This window comes from Camellia sinensis, chromosome 9 (assembly GCF_055761805.1).
Source record: "Camellia sinensis isolate YWXY chromosome 9, ASM5576180v1, whole genome shotgun sequence".
NCBI classification, from domain to species: Eukaryota; Viridiplantae; Streptophyta; class Magnoliopsida; order Ericales; family Theaceae; genus Camellia; species Camellia sinensis.
The window spans coordinates 86,211,718-86,232,177 of NC_138969.1; the positions used below are offsets into that span (position 1 = coordinate 86,211,718).

The window sequence follows — 20,460 nt, forward strand, 5'->3', positions numbered from 1 at the left end:
AAATGATAATAAAGTTATCAAGCATGTCTATGGTAAAAAGTCAAACTAGCAACATACCTAACAAATTAGACTTTTTAATAGATTGCCATTGAGTTTGAAAAATGGATACAATTTCTAAGTTACTACTCTTTTGTACATCTATTTTTAACTTGAAAATGATGCCATAATAGAAAGGGAAAAGTTGCAATCCAACTCATTTACAGACCCAAACACATACCCATAAAGAGAGCGAGTGTGTGAGACCAATATGCATGTAAGCATGACCTATACATTCATAAAGATTTGTGTTCACATATATAAGCGGGTGTGATTGTAGCATTGCTCATAAATAAAGAGTTTAAATAGGCCTAAAATGCCCAAAATGGAAAACAGAGGACAGGGAAATAAAAAAGAACTGACGATTATAATGATAACAGGAAAGTCTTCAAACAAGCAAACCAGATTAACGCCTCTGGCATATATATTGAGCAAATAAAAACCAAGTACACTTGGATATATAATTAACTACACAAATTTGCTTAACATCCTTTGGATCCTTTATTTATTATGGATATATAATGAAACAGATTCTATGTATATTTGGATCCGAAACAACCAGTATTCATCTACCATAATCACACAGCTGGAATACTTTGCTCATTCCTGAAGAAATTACCAGGATCAACCATGCTCTTCACATGTACAAGTCTTTTGAAGTTATTACCGTAATATTTTAAACCCCAAATGCTTGCTTGTGTATAGCTTGTGTTGCCTTTGTTATTCACTCCCAAGTCAAGGTCTCTATAGTTGAGATATGCAGCTCTTGGGGACTTGGAAACATAAGGAGCCATGAAACTGTAAAACCATCTGGTCAAAGTCATATGCCTATTCAGTGCAGCTTTCCCTTCTTCAGCCCATACGACTGCATAATGGATGTTGTATATGGTTCCAGATCTATGAGGGAAAGGCGTTTCAGACTCCGAAATCTCACTAATTCTTCCCCCATAAGGACTGAAAAGAATTTCAGAGAAGTCCACCTTCAGGTTCTTGTAACTTTCCCATATGGTGTTGAGCCCCTTTTCAGAAATGGGTTCAGTCACGAAGTCTGATTTTCCTTTGAAATAAGCACCCTGGGAAGATGTCCTATTCAGCAAGATATCAGGTGATTCTCCACTAAAACCTGCGAAATATAGTATTGATTCGATCCAGCTCATTTCAATGCAGTCTTCTTTCGCCAAACCCAGCTCAGGGAAGCTTTCTTGCATCACTTGAAGGAGTCTATCAACTCCGCCAAGGTACAAGGAAACAAACGATGCTTGTACTGTTACCTTCCCAGGTTGAGTACTGGAATTCACTCTTCTTAAAAAGAGCCTGAGCAGCAGGTTTTCATCAATCTTGTCCGCAACATATTGCCACCGATGAACAACCTTGGTTGCGTTTTGTTCCAAGGTTCTGTTTACGGTGAAAACAGTCACGGTTTCTGGAATAGCAAGAAGCTTAATTTTCCATTCTAGAATAACACCAAAACTAGCACCTCCACCTCCTCTAATGGCCCAAAATAGGTCCTCCCCCATGGTTTTTCTGTCAAGAATTCTACCATTAACATCGATTAATCGAGCATCAATGATGTTATCAACAGCAATGCCAAATTTACGTGACATCATGCCATAACCTCCGCCACTGAAATGTCCACCAATACCCACAGTAGGGCAAACTCCGGCTGTAAAAGCAAGAGTTTTACTTTTCTGAGCGATGGTGTAGTAAAGTTGTCCAAGAGTTGCACCAGATTGAACCCATGCAGTGCTGCTCTCAGTGTCAATGGTGATTGATCTGAAATTTACTAGATCAATGATGACAAATGGGTTTTCATGAGAAACATAGGAAAGACCCTCGTAGTCATGGCCACCACTTCGAACCCTAATATGCATGCCACTTTGTTTAGAACAATAAATGGCTGCCTGAATTTGGGCTTCTTGCAATGGTGTGACAATAACTAGGGGTTTTGGGGTTTCCGGTGTAGTGAATCGTAGATTTCGTATGGAGGATTCCAAGACAGATGAATACGAAGAGTTGTGGCGAGTGTAAATGACTTTTGAGATTGAGTTGGAGTTTGGAAATTGAAGGGATAGACAGTGAAGAAAATCCTCATGAGAATCAGCTGAAATGGAGGAGAGAAGAGAAAGAAGTGAAAGAAGTGAAACCAATGAAGCAATTAGAGTCTTCATTTTGAATTGCTGATGATAGATAAGGTTATAGGCTTGTTATTTATAGTGCTTTTGAGCTTGCTTTTGCTTGTGTCGTGAGAAACACAACTTAGAATTTTCTACGTTCTAGATTGAATTCTTTCTTTCTCCACAAGAGATATAAGAGAGTAAATTCAAAGGAAGAAATGTAAAACCCTACTTGCGTAGGAATTAAAATTTATTATCAGCGGTGCGGTCACATGGCTAGCAATCGTAATATTATATGAAATCTTGATATTTTAATTTTGATTTTATAATATATTATTTCAAATTTCTTTGCAATTTTCTGAATGTATTTAGTCCTAGAGTTGATTAAGGTAGGAGAAGTTAGACCAATTATAAAGATATTAATTTAATCAATAACTCTATTCATTATTTAAAAATTTTATTTTTCATGAATATCTTCAATTTATAACATGCGTTTATAAATTAAATTCAAAACGTTTAATGATAGCAAAATTTATCATAAATTTGTGCTATACATAATATTCTTTGTAGCAAAAACTAATGATTAAATGACACTTTCTTTTTTATATAATATTTTTACAAACTCAAAAAATGAAAAACATTATCTACGTTTATGTATAATATATTTCATAATAAGAGTTTATTTGTAAAAAACATTAAAACTAAATATTTTTTATATAAAGATTTCAAAAAAATCATAACGTAATATATACATATGTATACAAACATGATAATAAATTAGCAAAAAATAAATGTGTTTTCAAATTAATGGTGGTGATTGCTACAGTAATGGTGGCGGTGGGCGTGGTGTGGTGACATTGGAAAAAGTAGAAAATATTTTCTTCTCAAATAAGTTTTTTTTTTTTTTTATTGACCATACAAAATGTTTGCCGTTGACACTACAAGAAAAAGCACTATTGGCGACTAAAAAATCACATTTCGTCGCTGAAAGTATAGCATTTGGCGACTAAAAATACATTAGTAGCTAAAAGTAAAGATTTTTGGCAAATAAAAAAATTTAGTAGCCAAAAGTATAGGTTTTGGCGACTAAAAATCTGTTTGGTCGCCGATATATGGCTTTTAGTGACTAAAAAAGTTTTAGTAGCCAAAAGTAAGGCCTTTTGGCAACTAAAAAAAATTTAGTAGCCAAAAGTGAGGCATTCGGCGACTAAAAATCTGTTTGGTCGCCAAAAGTGAGGCTTTTAGCCACTAAAAAAATTTTAGTAGCCAAAAGTAAGGGCCTTTGGCTACCAAAAAAAAATTAGTAGCCAAAAGTGAAGCATTCGGCGACTAAAAACATGTTTAGTAGCCAAAAGTGAGGCTTTTTTGCGACTGAAAAGAAGTTTAATCGCCAAAAGTGGTAATTTTAGCGCGGGAAATTTTCTTTTAAAGACTAAAAAATAATTAGTAGCCAAAAGTATAGAATTGGCGACTAAAATTATGTTTAGTCGCCAAAAGTGGTCTCCTTTTTTTTCTACTAAGTAATTTATTTTTAGATAAATTATGTTCAATAAAAAAAAATTATGTTTATATATATACTTTTATATTAATACGGGTCTAAGTACTACATAAATAATATATGTTGCATATATAATCATATGATGTTATGTAGGCGTAGTGGAAAGAGTGTGTTGTATAAGGTTTATGGCGTGGGAGGTTGATGGTTCGAATCTCCACAAGAGCAGGGTGTAATTTTTTTTTTTTTCCCCGGGATGAGCTTTTGGCGACTAAATCTGATTCCTTGAGTATTGGTCACTAAAACATTAGTCGGTAAATATATAATTTAAAAAAATATAATTGACTATTGGCGACTAAATGTATAATTTAAAAAATATAATTGACTATTGGCGACCAAAGTTTTAGTCGCTAAAGACTTCCTTTTTGGTGACTAAAAGTTTTTTAGTCGCCAATACCTTTCCTGACCGTTTTCCAGCGACCAAACCGGCGACTAAAAAATTTAGTCAGGAAAACTTAAAAACCGACTTTTGGCAACTAAAAATTGAGTCGCCAAATGTGTTTTTTCTTGTAGTGTGACTTTAATTTTTCATTATACCAAATATTAGAAAATTCGAATAATACTTTCCCGCCCAAACAAACGGAGCGTTAATTTCCTTCCTTTTTCAATTGATTGTTACAAAAAAAATTCCAAGTTTGGTGACATTACAAATTTTGCAGTTTTGTGAATTGAGAAATTTCTTAACATTAAAACAATGGAAACAATTTTTGTCAAATTATGTAATTTGTATACGTGTGTTTTATAGGAGAGATTGATTTCATTTTTTTCACTTTTAGTTTTCAATTGGTTGTTTAATGGATAATTAGAAATTGAAAAAAAGACAAAATTTCACATTTTTAAAATTAAAAATGTATATATATATCATGTTCATCGAGCAAACCATTAACTCACAGTTGCTAGAACGCCAACAAAGCCTAACAACTAATAAACCAATAAACAAAGCCCACCAACTATTACTAAGTACAAACAACTCCCACAATGGAGGAGAAATAAACAACTATAGACAGGAAGTCAAATCCTATGTAGTGCTAAAGTTCTAATGTAGTCAAAACGACGTCGTTTTAACTATCAAAAAAAGAAAGAAAATGAAATAAGAAATCAAAAAACCAAACCAAATCCACCGGCGGCCACTTCTTCTCTTTCCATTTCCCTCCCCTCAACCTCTCTACCACCAACTACACCTCGAGCAACCACCTAGCCCTACCGTTGCAACGCCCTCCTCCTCGCACTACCAACCACCATTGCTGCTCACACATTTATCTCTCTCTCTCTCTCTCTCTCATTCTTTTTCAGAAGGAGAGATTGAGGTGGTGACCACTCTCTCCGATGATCAGCTTCCCCAATCTCCAACCTCCCCATCATGACACCCACTTCCTTTTCCTTACACCACTACTAACTGTTATTGCCGCCCCTCTCTCTCTTGCTCTCCTTCTTATTCTTCTTTAGAAAATAGAGATTGAGGTGGTGACCGCTCTCTCTGGTGATCAACTTCCCCAACCTCCAACCTTGTCATCGTGGCACTCCCTTTTTTTTTCTCATACCACTGCTAACCGCTATCGCCACCTCTCTCTCTCTCTCTCTCTCTCTCTCTCTCTCTCTCTCTCTCTCTCTTATTCTGCTTCTTTTTCTTCCTTCTCCTTCTTTGCCATCTGGTTTTTCTTTTTTCTTTTTTTCTTTTTCGTAGCTACCATCCCAAACCATGGATATCGGGTTTACAATGGCGACAGCAAAAAAGAAAGAAAAAGAAGAAGAATGTAGTGGTGTTGCTTGGAGTGGCTAGGAAGTCATCGGAGGTGGTATTGGTAGCAGTTAGACCGAATGGAGTGAAGAAGGTGAAAAGAAGAGGTCACGTCGGTGTCTGTTAATTGCCGTTCAAACCATATCTGAATCTGTAAAGAAATATAAAAAAGAAAAAAGAGAAAAATGACATTATTTTGTAGTGTAGTACAAAATGCACTACAGGGGATTCAGATTTCCTACAAATACTATCAAACTCTTTTCCATATGAGTTGAACCCACAATTTCACACCACAAAGGGATACAACCACTAGGCCAAATGACTTAATTAATTCTTAGTTTTCGAAATTGTGAAATTTCTTTATTGTGTGATTTTGTCATTTTACATGTGTGCATTTAAAAAAGGGGGGGGGGGAGAGAGAGAGAGAGAGAGATTTCATTTATTTTCAATTTCAAAATTGATACTTAGCTGAATATTTGAAACTGGTAAATTTCTAAATTTCTTAAATTTTTCTCAAAAGTTCATTTGTTTGTTTGTTTGTTTATTTTTTATTTTTTTGTTGTTAAGAATTTCTTAATTTTGTATTTGAGCATTTGAGAGAGACATAGACAGAGGGATTTCATTATAAAATTCTTAGTTTCACAAATCGAGAAATTTCTTAGGTTCAAACTCTAAAACTTCTTAGTTGTGAATTTTCTCTACTGAATTTTCTATGTTTGTGTATGTATGTTTGTGTGTTTTAGAGAGAAAGAGAGAGTTTTATTTTAATTTTCAATTGATTGTCACATGAATAATTAGCAAATAAATAAAACTAAGAAATTTCTTAGTTTTGTTGAAACTAACAAACTACTTACTTTTTTAAATGAGAAATGTAGGACAAAATTTCACATTTTCATCCCAATCTCTCAATTCTAAGGACAAAATCTCTCACTGTGAATGAAATTTCACAAATTTGGAATAATTTTTCACAATTTTGAGTTGAAAATTTCATTATAGGTATGAAATTACTCAATTTCTAAAACTAACAAATTTCTTTCCTTCTCAAAATTGAGAAATTTGGTTTAGGTAAATTTTTTAAGACACAAATCAAAATAGTATAGAATTGCTACTTAGAACTAACATCAATAGTCCGTACAAAGATTTGCCTCTTTCAGTTCTATAAACAAAGTATCAAGCTAGGGGTTTTATTCGTATTTCAGCTTCTACTTACTTTCCAAATTCATGGAAAAACTTATGCCCTTCGCTAATAAAGTAAGAGTGTTTACGTACTATGGACTTTTAACACAATGAACTTTGGTTTGCATTATGTCTATAAGTTTTGACCTTGATACACTTCCAACTAGATTTATCAGCTACCTCTATCGATGTTGAAATCTTAAATAGAATGTCATTTCTCTCTTCTTCTTTTTTCAAATTATTTGTAACGAAGATACTAGTAAAAAGAGATAAAGATAGTTGGCGGCATCATTTAGAGAATGCGACATAAGGGGAGCTGAAGTCGTGAGGGTGCTTTTGCCAAAACCAAACGGTAATGGAACGTTAGTCAGAGAAATTAAAGAAGATGGTGTTTTTGACTTTAATAAAGAAGAAATTGACAAATCTTTTATCAAAGAAAGCAATGTGAGTGAAGGTGTAGTCATAAAGGTGTTGTCACTACCACTGGACGTTGATAGATCTTCGCTCGAAGAAATCAAAGAAGACAGTGAACTTGTAAGGGCACTAATTGATTAAGAGATAGAACAGTGACAATGAAAGAGTATGGGGTGTTAGGTTTTTTGTAATTGGTGACAAAACTCCATTTAAATTTAATTGTATTTGCTCTTTTTTGTATTTGTAAGTTTGTTAGAGTTTAGATGCGTCAAATGAAGAGATTGTTAGGTTTTTTGTAATTGGTATCCATGTTTAAGAAAATTCCATTTAAATGTAATTGCTTTTATTTTTTTGTATTTGTGAGTTTGTGAGAGTTTAGTTGCGAATCCAACCCAATTTGTACCTGAGTAGAGGAGTTTGTGTTAAAGGAAATGTGTGTTTGAGCAGAGGAGTTACTAAGCTTGTCAAAACTTCTTAGACCGCTCGAGCGGTCAAGTGTGCGCTTGAGTGCTTATTAGGAGCATCCAGTATCTTCGTGTGAACTCTGAGATACTGAGAGTTGTGGTTTACTGCTCGAGCAGTAAGTTTTACGCTCGAGCAAAGTGACATGTAGAAGTTTGCTTACACCACCTTACTAGTCTCACCGCTTAAGCGGTCATTTTCGCACTCAAGCAGTTTTCATATGCCTATTTGTTATAAAGTGCCTTAGTTACTAGTTTTAGAGTTTAACTCATCCAGAATTTTCCTTGGAGAGATAGGGTTGATAGTTCTATATTGGAGGATGTTTGATAGTATGTTTACCTTGATGGATTGAGATTGGTCATTGAATCAACAAGTGTGCTATTAAAGATTATCAAGTGATTTCTTCCATTCAAATTTATTCAATGAGAGATGTTTATTGATAGATTCCGAAGAACTTGAGTCTAAAGATTTTGTGGATTTCGAAGTGGCTTATCATCATGGATTCGGCATCGATGTTATGGATTCAACGTTGGGCAAAGTAATTTCGAGGTGAAAACAGTCATGGAATAGGCACATTGGGTTCGGATCAATTTGGGTGTGGATTCGCTAAGTAATTGAGGGCTCTCGTGTGTAATCCTTTTGTACTCTTAGTGGATTGTCTTGTAGTCTTGACCCGTGATTTTTTATCATATTTAGAATTGCTCCAATTATGATTTTTGTTTTCCACGTTATATCGTTGTGTCAATTTGTCGTTGTTTTTCTTGTAGATATAATTATATTATTTTTTAATTGGTTAGATCTATGATTGTTTGATTGAGAATTGTTATTCATTACTAAAATTGAATCTGAATTGCAAATCACTATCTCGGATTTTTAAGATCTTCATGGGGTATTTTTTGATTTCTATAACTAATGGGACATATTGCATTACAACATCTTGGTTAGGACTTATTGAGTTATAAGTCCATAAAATGGGAGTTGTGGCCAAATATCTCAAAATAAATAAGTAGATTGAGCCATGATATTTAAAATAGAAAATGTTTTTTGACAATCTAACACACAATAATGTAGTATTATAGGTGTTAACTTTTGATTTGTTATACTTTTTTTTAGGTAAAAATTCAGGGAATCAATTCCATCATCGACTTGCAAGGGGTCTCAATTAAAATCAAGATAAACTGGATTTAAGAAGTTATTTGCACATAAGAAGTTTCGAAACCCCAAATCTTGATTACCAGGCCAATCCAAGATTTCTACCATCCAAATTGTAGACACCCCATTTTTGACCGACCTTAAGACTCAGACGTCACCGATTGAGCGCTTGGTGATGTTGCATAATGTGCTCGTTCAGAAGTTTCAGAGTCACGGCCGCGAGCCCTGCCTCCGGACTTCCGAACCCTCTTCTGTGCTTTGCCTCGGTTTGCGAACCAGACTCAGTTTTCTCTGTTTCTTTTCCTGAGGGGAGGGAGAGGTTCCATAGACCATCTCTCAGTGGCCGTGGGCTACATTTTGTGGCCGTAGGCCATTTTGCCCATTTCGGAGCCCGGTTTCCGGTTTTTCGGGACCATTGGCCGTGTGCCTCGGTTCGGGACCGCTTAACCATCTCCGTTTGCTCTAATTTTTGGCATACATATTATTTACTCCCTTTTGAGGGACATTGGGGTCTGAGAGACCCACTTCGTGGTCGAATACCACTTTCGGTGCTTAACAGGCAGTTTTCGGGGCCCCGAACTGCGTGTTTTGGCCCCAGAACATTCGTTTTGCATCGGTTTTCGTTCATTTTTGGCAGGTACCTCTGTTTCATCACCAGGAAGGCTGTAGAAGGGTGGGAGGCCAGCAATTGTTTTAGAAACTAGTTATATATCCTCCGGCGCCCTCCGACGCCCGTTTTTCTCACTTCCAAGCCAATGTTGAACACCCTTGGGCCATTTTCTTGAACTTTTAACCACATATTTGTGATGTACACACGTGGGAGGACCCTAAAAGTTGGTGGCCGGCCAGTAATTCCACCTGACCCTTTTGACCCCCTCCTAAAAATGGCCTATTCTCTCTCCTGTTTTACAGTTTCCAAATTCGAACCACAGGGTTGTGATGAGGGGACCTGGGAGGACACCTTTTTGTGGTGGCCGGCCAGAAAATCAACTTGACCTTTTTGACCCCTAGCCGGCCGGCTAGGGGGTGTGGCTGGCCGGCCACCTGCAGATTTGAAAGTTGGCCGGCCATGATCCTCACAAAATGCACTTTATAGCTGTATAGCTGTTTCCCCCAGAAAATATCTTCATCCGGGGGACACCTTTTGGGGAAAGGACTTGGTCCTTTTCCCCCACCCTTTCCCTCCATACTCCCCCTCTCCTTGATCCATATAACCAGCTGCCATCTCTTGTATTAGGGGTTAGAAAAAATTTCCTTCAACTCTTGCATCCAAATCTCCCTCTATCTCGCTCATTTTCTCAAAACATCCAAGTCCTACACCTCATTTCTTCATCACCACCAAGCACCACCACCACCACTCCATTTCCAGCAACTTGGGAAGCTTTCCAGAAGCTAAGAGGCACCACTTCTCAAGCCAAGAAGCAACAAAAGACTTGTCTTCAAGGGTGAGTAGCATTTCCTCCTTTTTGGTCCATTTCTTGCACCATTTATAAGCCATACATGCTTGCTGTTTTGAGCTCCGGCCCTAACTGAAAGTGTCCTTATTTTGAGCTCTTTTTCACTTTTTATTAAGGGCTCAACGCTGTTTGAGCCCCCCATATTGCACTTGCTTCAATATCCTTCTTAAATACCGTTATCTTGCGTAGTATTTTTAGCTTGTGTGTGATCTGTTTTGGAGCATGATGTAAACTTTAAATAGGCTTATTTTGATCCCCTCTTCAACATTGAAGAAGGGCTCATCACTGTTTGGGACCTCCATCTGCCACTTCATGTTATATCCCTCTTTGGTCCCCTTTTCTTGCATGCTTTGGCAGCCCATTGTGCTTCTGTTTTTGGCCTTTTTACAGTACTGAAAACAGCCATATTTTGACCCCCTTGTCATGTTTCATTAAGGGTCTTTGGCTGTTTGTTGAATATTTTGTATACTTTGTGTTATAACCACTTTTGAGCCTCATTTTGCATTGCATTTCTAGCATGTTTGTATACTGATTTTGGGGCTGCCATAAACTGTAAATGTGCATATTTTTTGTCCCTCTTCAATATTGTAGAAGGGAATTTTTCAGTTTGGGTTTTTCATATACCACTTGTTTCATTGCCCTCTCTTGGCCCCTATTTTTGCATGCCATTGTTGCCCTATCTTTGCTTGCTGTTTGGCCATGATTTGTATTGGTAAAATGCTAATTTTGGGGCTGCCTTGCTACTGTCTATTCATTGCATGTCCATATTGTGCATATTTGGTATAGCTATACGCCATTTCGGGTGCCAAAATTTATGTTTCGGGACTATTCCATGCATCGGGTGCACTTTCGCCTCATTTCGGAGCTGTTTTCCCCCACATTTCAGTGTTGAAATTCCATTAGCATGTTTGCATATCATTTTCCATGCTATTGCATTGCATATGCCATTGCCTCGATTTGCGTGCCCGTGTGCACGCGTTTCGAGGCACTTCATTTTCATCCATCGGCCTCTTATGTGAGTGTAGCTGAGGCTCTCTCATGTTAGGATAAGTCCATGTTGCATTCTATATGCCATTTTAGCCATATTGCATTGTATATGCCATTGTCTCGATTTGCGTGCCCGTGTGCACGCGTTTCGAGGCACTTCATTTTCATCCATCGGCCTCTTATGTGAGCGTGGCTGAGTCTCTCTCATGTTAGTGTAAGCCCCTATCATATTTCCATGTCATTTGTATTGCGTATGTCATTTTCTCGGTTTGCGTGCCCGTGTGCACGCATTTCGAGGTATATCTCTTTTTATAGCATAGTGCATACTAGGTTGTATCTTAGATCGCATTCTATCATTTTTTCGGTTTGCGTGCCTGTGTGCACGCATTTCGAGACATCTCATTTTCATAGCATTGTGCATACTAGGCTGTATCTTAGTTGCATTCATGCATATCATGCATATTGCATCGTGTTCGGGATAGAAGTTAGCCCGGGCACGACGAGGTGCGTTTCGTACTCCGAGTGACGGAACGTGTCTCAATTCCCTAGTCACCGATACTCCGGATCATCCATGATGGAGTTAGGTTCTTGTTGTGTTTATACGTGCATTCATTCTATATTGAGTTGCACATTTCGACTCCTCTGCCATCATGCATCGATAAGCGTGATTGGTGGCACGAGAATCGAGGCATGCATATATCTATGAAAATATATTGCCATGCCCCTTTCCTGCTCTCTGTTGCAGCAAAATGAAGAATCAACAACTTTTTGGAGTTTGGCGCGTATTTCAAGGAAAGGTGTAAACAGAGACTAATTGGGGCATCCCAGTGGATTTCTGCGCAAGGCAGCCCAAACATACATCATTCATCAGAAGCAAGGCAGTCTCTGGCTTGCACGCCAGTTTTACAGCTTTCTTAGTTAATTTGATTAATTAATTAGGAATTTGTATATTATTCGGACTGTAATATTTGGACTGTAATATTCTTTTATTCGGGACTATATATTTATTTGGACCCTCCGTGCGAGGGCAATATTGTAATAAGTGTGCGTGAGTGTGGTGTATGTCTTCCAACCCCACGTCTTTCTTCCCTTTTATTTATCCGCTTATGATGGTTAGATTAGGGCATATTTAAATTAGCATACAGTATGACAGCATGTTTGCATCATTCATCTGTTTTGCATGCACCGGGCTCGGCGCATCATACTAACTGCATTTGTATTTCAATTTCCAAGTTGAATACATGTTAGCTGTAGCATTCCATATGCCATGTTTAGAATAGCCGAGCCTGCTATAATTGCATCTTGCATGTGTTGCATTAGGCATTTCTGTATACTTAGGATTCATACATAATTTCTAACGAGTTTTTATTTTGGCTTGGAGTACTCGGTGAGTTTTATGCTTTAGCACCCTTGCATGCGTGTGAGTGAATGGCATGATAGCATGCTTACCATGAGGCTAAATGCTTATGTGATATAATTGTCTGAATGCCTGTGGGTGAAGGTTGGGTTATTTAAATTGGAATAATTCATCAAATGTTTGTTTTAAGCCCACTAGATAGTGGCAAAACCATCTTTTCTAAGCCCACCCGAGGGTGGCAAAATCTGCATTTTAAGCATACTTGCGAGTAGCAAACCATCTTTCAAAAACAAACATGAAATGCTTTGTTCCAATTCAGGCGACTCAGTCTATACTTGTATGCTGTGTGCATCACATAGTAACCTAGGCTAATAACAGGAATAAGAACATACAATGTTTTCAAAAATAGGTATCATGGTTAGTAGAGACCGATCTTTAATCGGGCAAGCGGGGGTGCTCACGAAGTGACCTTCCCCAATCGTACCCAAGTTCCCGAGCCGAGGCAACTTTGGTGATGACGGACACGTGGCCTTTGGCACCGTGTCAGGGTTTCCTAAATTTCCCATTAAAAAAACATTTAGGTGGCGACTCTGTATCTGACAAAGCAGTCCATGTTTGGCATTTCTTTCAAAAATCAGTTTTCTCAAAACGATTTGCCGGATTTGGACTCTTTGGTTCAGACTTAGAACCGTGACATTTGAGAGTCCTGAGCTGTAGTGACCCCAATATGAACGGAACGGGAGCTCGTTCCTCCCGGGGCGTTCGGAGATGTCTACACAAATATAAGCATAATAATATCCTCATAAAAAAAATTAAAAAAAAAAACCCTTTATGGCAATCTATCGAGAATTACCTACTTTTCAAGCATGCATAAATAGCAAATTAGACAGTACAAATTAGATTTAAATCGTGGATGATAAATCAATTGATAAGGTCTTGTTTGTTAACATTTTCAGTTTTAAATTTTTTGTTTAAAAAAAAAATGTTTAAAACTTGTTTAGTGTACAAAAATATTTTCAAAACAAATAAAAATAAAAATTGATAATATATATTTGATGAGTTGTCGGATTTGGTGGTCGTAGATAGAGAGTACATGAATGTGGTGATCAGTACTGGTGGATAGCTAAAGGTGCTCGTTGGAGTTAGTAGTCAGATATCGTCAGAGAACATACGGTGGCCTAAGGTCACGACAGTGACCGTCCATCCGCCGGACAGTTGTCGGAGGTTGGCTGGAGCTCGCCATCTACAAGCAGCAATGGGTGGTCGGTGGCCGGTAATGGCGGCGGCGGCGGTGATGGGTGGTGGCCAAAAATGTTGGGTGAGACGAGAAAGTGAAAACTTGTTTTAAAAACAAGTGAAAATAACATTTTTGTGTTTTCAAAAAATTTATAAACTTTAAAATCAATTTCATTTTTTGAAAACGAAAACAATATACCAAATGGGTTTTCATTTTCAAAAAAAATGAAAACCAAAACAATTTCAGATGATAAATCCTTTCTCTTTGAAAATTGCTATATTTCAATTAATAAATTTAAGATTTGTGAGTAATCAATGGCCACTTTTATTGACAATTATGGAGAGAATTTATGATTATTCAACTCAAAACAACACATGTCTCGTGTAATATTTTGCTACGGTACAATCGAGACTGTAATTTGAGGAGGAAAAATCATACCGAACTTGAGCATTCATATTATCCAAATTTTAAGTTTCGACTATGACGAATTTGGAATAACGTACGCGTCAAGAAATTTGATACTATCCAAACTTTTATTTGGCTGTTGATTTAAAATAAATAAATAAAAAAGATTGAATTGAAATTTTTTATTTATTTTTTACTTGAAAATATTGAATGAAAAGCTTTTCGTTAAGCCAAACTGAGAAATAAAACATATAATTCTACTTTCGTAGAGTAAACAGTATTTTTTATTTTTACTCAACAAAAAAGATTTTATTGATGTAAAGAAAAAATACAATTTTCTTTGATATTATATGAACTTTTGTAAGTACGGCATGTAAAGTTTTCAATCAAAGTCTACATACACTACCCATCTTTCTTTTATTTTTTTGTACGGAACGTTAATGCAGAAAATTGTGTAAGTTTAATTTTCTCCTGCTCAACTGATTTTTGTCCGCGTGACCTAATTGATAATATTATCGTCTAACTTCTAAACAAAAAATATCAATTATCTGAGTTATAAAATTGGACCCTGGTTACCAATTAAGTTACGTTACTTGACCAATCCAATAGTCTAATGACTAGATTGGAAAATTTTAATTCTGTGCTTGGTTGGGGGATTTGGAGAGAGATTTGGAAAAGGAAAGAAAAAATGTGTGTGAAACTATGTGAAATGTAGGTATATTTTTTTCACATTTCACCTACCTTTTTCATTTCCCTTTCCAAATCGCTCCTTAAATCCCTCAACCAAACACAGTATAAACATTAATTAAGGCCCAATGTGAGAATTGAATAATTTATTTATATATTATAATGTATGTCAATTATAATGAAATAGAATTAATTATAAATTATTGTACAATTCACAGCTCATTAGGAGAGAAACATCAAACATAAATAGGTGACATTTGAGAGGTGCAAAAGTGTAGTCTATCGTATCCAAATTCAACATGAAACCAAACTTAGTTTAAAAAATTAATTTAAAAAAAAATTGAATAGTAAAATAATTTATTTTTTTCCCTACAACATGGCGACATGCTCTAATTATAAATCTCTAGCGACGGCAAAGAGTTTTACCATATAGTATTTACTAAGCACTTCAATTTAAACTTTACTTTCAGAATAATAATTATAATTTTTTGATTGTAATTATATATATTGTAAATACACCTATCAATTGACAAAAAAAAATAAAATTTCTGTTAACTTGACTATTAAAATAATAAAGTTGAATAAACCGAGTACTACAACTAAAAGAGGTCATTGCAGTATTGAGCATCGATTGTCTCTGAATATTCCTAATAAGGGAAAAATCAATTTCATTTTTTGAAAACGAAAACAACATACCAAACTAGTTTTCATTTTCAATTTTCAAAAAAAATGAAAACCAAAACAGAAAACAATTTCAGATGGTAAATCCTTTCTCTTTGAAAAATGCTATATTTCTATTAATAAATTTAAGATTTGTGAGCAATCAATGGCCACTTTTATTGACAATTATTTTGCTAAGGTACATTCGAGCTGTAATTTGAGGAGGAAAAATCATACTGGACTTGAGCATTGATATTATCCAAATTTTAAGTTTCGACCATGAAGAATTTGGAATAACGTACCCGTCAAGAAATTTGATGCTATCCAAACTTTTATTTGGCTTTTGATTTAAATAAATAAATAAGATTGAATTGATTTATTTTTTTTACTTCAAAATATTGAAATGAAAAACTTTTCATTAAGCCAAACTGAGAAATAAAACATATAATTCAACTTTCATAGGGTAATCAGTAATTTTTATTTTTACTCAACAAAAAAGATTTTATTGATGTAAAGAAAAAAATACAATTTTCTTTGATATTATATGAACTTTTGTAAGTACGGCACGTAAAATTTTCACTCAAAGTCTACAGATATGAGCCATCTTTCTTTTATTTTTTTATTTTGAAAAAAAGCCCACATATGACAGATATCAATCTATAGGCCTGTACATTATTTTATTTTATTTATTTTTTGGTCTTGGAAACAAACCTAGTTCAAAGATAGTACGGTACGTTAATGCAGAAAATTGTGTAGGTTTAATTTTCTCCTGCTCAACTGAATTTTGTTCATGTGACCTAATTGATAATATTATCGTCTAACTTTTAAACAAAAAAGATAAACTATTTGAGTTATAAAATTGGACCCTAGTTACCAATTAAGTCACCTTACTCGACCAATCCAATAGTCTAATGACTAGATTGGAAAATTTTAAAGGTTAATTAAGGCCCAAATTGAGAATTGAGTAATTTATTTATATATTTTATGATGTATGTCAATTATAATGAAATAGAATTAATTATAAATTATTGTACAAATCACAGCTCATTAGGAGAGAAACATCAAACAAAAATAGATGACATTTGAGAGGTGCAAAAGTGTAGTCTCTCGTATCAAAATTCAACATGAAACCAAACTCAACTTAAAAAATTAATTTTAAAAAATTTGAATTGTAAAATATATATATATATATATTTTTTTTCTACAACATGACAACATGATCTGATTATAAATCCCTAGCGACGGCAAAGAGTTTTACCATATAGTATTTACTAAGCACTTCAATTTCAACTTTACTTTTAGAATAATAATTATAATGTTTTGATTGTAATTATATACATTGTAAATACACCTATCAAATGACCAAAAAAAAAAACAAACAAATTAGTCTGTTACCTTGATTATTAAAATAATAAAGTTGAATAAACTGAGTACTACAACTAAAAAAGGTCATCACATTATTAAGCATGGATTATCTCTAAATATTCCTAAAATACTATATGACATTATTTATGACATACTTTCACTCAATGGAAAATTGCAACATTCTAAGTAGGTTATTTGTTTTCTCTTAATTAACTAATAAGGTGGGCCTACATTATTTCCACTTGTAAAATTTTTCATTACTCGATTAGTTAAGAATACAATATAAATAATGACACATGATATTTCGTGATCACCGAATAATTACAATTTTTATGTCATCAAAATTAAATTAAAAAATATACACACAAAAAATGATAATAACTGATCCCCTATTCTCATTATTAATTGATAAAGCAATGAAAGTAATATCTCAATAGTTCTGTCCTCAGTTAGTCATTTTTTTACATTCTTGTCCGCGTAATCAAGCGGTCAATCCTTACCAGCAGTAAAGTTTGATTATTTATCCCCCGCCCCATGGGAATTGTATGTAGTGGTTCCCCAGTTTGGCCGATTTCTTATGGTGTTTGTAATTATTCTCTTCTAAAATTCAAATTAAAAGAAAAATAGATAGAAACCAGTCGTCTCTCAATTGTCCTGTGATCAATGTGTTGAAAGGGAAAAATAAAAAATAAAATAATTCATGTTTTCTAGTGTGACATTTGCATTGACGTCACAAATTATCCATCTACGTGGCAAATATAAAGAATCCAGTTGTCAATCAATTTTTTTCCGCACAGAATTTTTTGGATCAGTTATCGATCTGAAGCCTTTACCAATTTTAGATGGTGTAGAAATTGACTTTTTAATAAAAAAAACTGCATAATCGAATAATTATCTAGAAGTCGTATTTGGTGAGGTTGTGCAAGTCTTATGTAAAAAAATTTATCCCAAGAAGTTTTTTTTTTTTTTCCAATTATTTTTATTGTTAAATGATTTTGCTCTTAACTAAAAGGGTAAATTACAAATATAGCCCCTGAGATTTTATTTAAATACGGATCACCCATATGGTGTTAGAAATTACATTCCACTTATTGAGGTTTCTAATTTCGTAACAAATTGTCTATTTTATTAATAAATCATGAAGTCAATCAACAGTTTTTAATAATATTAGAAATAAGTTTTAATTCATAATTAAGGTGATTTTATTATTGTATTAGAGAGCTATTATGAATTTTATTTTTTTAGTTAATTATGCTAAATAAAAAATCTTAACAAGGAAGTATTTGTAATTTTCGAAATTACAAGAAACAATCTGTACTTTAATTTACCCTAGCTAAAAAGGAAAAAGAGCCTCACATGTGCACGTATAAAAGTTCGATGGTGTGGTAAAATTATATCTTTTTTATTTTTTAAACTTTAAAATGTCATAATTTTTATATTACACATCTATTTTTTTTTATATAAAATTTATATTTTTAGAACTTTTTGGTTGAATCTATTAAATACGATTAATATTAAATATAAATTTTTTAAAAAGTAAAATATTAATTCTTTTAACAGTACAAAACTGAGAAATCCTCAATTTGTGAAAACGTCTCAATTTTGCATAGCAAAGTTTCATATAGTTCTTCTGCAAAAATATTTTTTATATATATAATTTTACATTTAATATTTGTCTTGTTTGATAGATCTCGCTATGTAGATTCTAAAATATAAATTTTATTAAAAATAAATGTGTATAATAAAACTTATAAAATTTTAGGGCAAATTACAAACACCTCCTTCAAGATTTGGTGAAAATACAGATTTCTTCTTGAAGTTTGAGAAATTACATCCCGCCGTCTGAGATTTATATTTTCATAACAAATTGTCCCTTGAAGTTTTTATTTTCATATAGATTCCTCCCTAATTTTTCTTAATTTATTATGAAAATTTGACTCTTAGAGGACAATTTATAATTTCTCAAACTTCAAAAAAAAATTTATATTTTTATCAAATCTTGAGGAGGTGTTTGTAATTTGCTCAAAATTTTAAAACTCTGAAATAACAAAACTAAATGTAAATGTTACATCAGCGTCTTGAAGTGTATCCACTTTAGTCAGAAGAAGTTGTTTAGTGCTCCCATGGCATGACCAAGTGGTGCCATAAAAGATTTGTGATTGGTGGAAGGAGAGAGACTTTCAATTTTGTGTTTAGGGTATGGAAACAAAATGTGTGATGATTGGTGGATGACATTGCCACATGACACACCTAGCACACATTTCCAAGTGTAGATATTTTAAAGGGCAATGGTAGAGGGTCACAATTTTTGTAGCTCAAATGGCTCAAAACTGTCAAAACGACGTCGCGTTTTGACAGTTTTGAGCCATTTGAGCTACAAAAATTGTGGCCCTCAAACATTATTCTATTTTAAAAATAATAAATTTGTTAATGTAAATTGTAAATAGTAAATTACCACTACCACCCACTCCACCTACCACCCACTCCACCTACCACCTCCACTACCACCTTCACCTACTCCCAAATCCTCTCCTATATAAATCCTTGTAATATACACAACACACACATCAATCAATACACAAAATCAATCAATAATATACATCAATTTATTTTACATGGTATCAGAGCAAGGTTAACAACTTAGTACTTTCGCTTCACCGGCGGGTGGCAGCCTCGCCTTGGCCGCCCGCTGGACCTCTACACATACCTTCTTTATACCTTCGTTGGCATCATCCCTTCCGACCCTCTGCATCTTCTTCTTACATTCCTCTTGCTTGTCTCCCTCCAGCTTGGGTGTCAACAACTTGATGTACTTCTTTATATATGCAACGAACAGCTTCTTATCAAAAGGAGGTTGCTCCTGGAGCCTGAATATGTCAACAATATCAACCACTCTGACGGTTTGATCATCAACACCCTCATTTTCACCACCACCTTCGGCAGACGTGTTAGCACCAATGTCTACATCAACTACTCTCCTTGCATGAACTTTATTACCAATAGCACCGCCAATGGAACTTCACCAACCACAGATTGTTGCAATTCACTCAGATCACTCACAAGCAATGGCATGGCTTGTCTCTGCCTCATTGCCACTGGAAGCGTTCCCTTCCAAATACCCATCAACCGAACTGTAGCCATTTCGCTCCCACGCGCTTGTAACATGCCCCATGTGCCTGTCCAGTGCAAAGCCATCTTCACCGTCGCCTTCTCCTCTGGCCAACGCCGACGACTCCAGCAACGGCCTCCCCTTGATGGCAGAATTCCGCTCATCATAACGATCATGCCTATGCCTACAACAAACCACCAATCCAGACAAGAGTGTTGGAATTTATCTTGCAATGGCCTACGGCAGGCTCGGATTGTCCGCGCCACTCCTCTCCTTTCACCTTGGTCTCTGCAACCTCACTCTGTAAGATCACCACCTCCATCGGCGTCGTCCAAGTCGGCAACGGCAGCTTCGGAAGCTACCCTTCTTCCATCATCGTCGCCTAGCGGCTCCAAACTCAGCTGATTCAATGTCAGCAAGGTTCTTCAAATCAACCACCAAAAGCTCATCTAAGTGCCTCACCACCAAGTCAGCGGCTCCAAGTTCATACACAGGATGTTTGCTAGCAACAGCCACACACTTCATCTGTGCATCGTGAGCAGCCTCCAT

General features: G+C 35.2%; 1 protein-coding gene across 1 annotated transcript; it reads right to left on the minus strand.

Annotated features, from left to right (window-relative positions):
- Positions 1 to 423: 423 nt before the first annotated feature.
- On the minus strand, positions 424 to 2,408 carry LOC114293834 (tetrahydroberberine oxidase). Its single transcript, XM_028237953.2, has one exon. It carries the CDS (start codon positions 2,202 to 2,204, stop codon positions 615 to 617), a length of 1,590 nt encoding a protein of 529 aa, XP_028093754.1. The 5' UTR covers positions 2,205 to 2,408; the 3' UTR covers positions 424 to 614.
- Between the last annotated feature and the right edge of the window lie 18,052 nt (positions 2,409 to 20,460).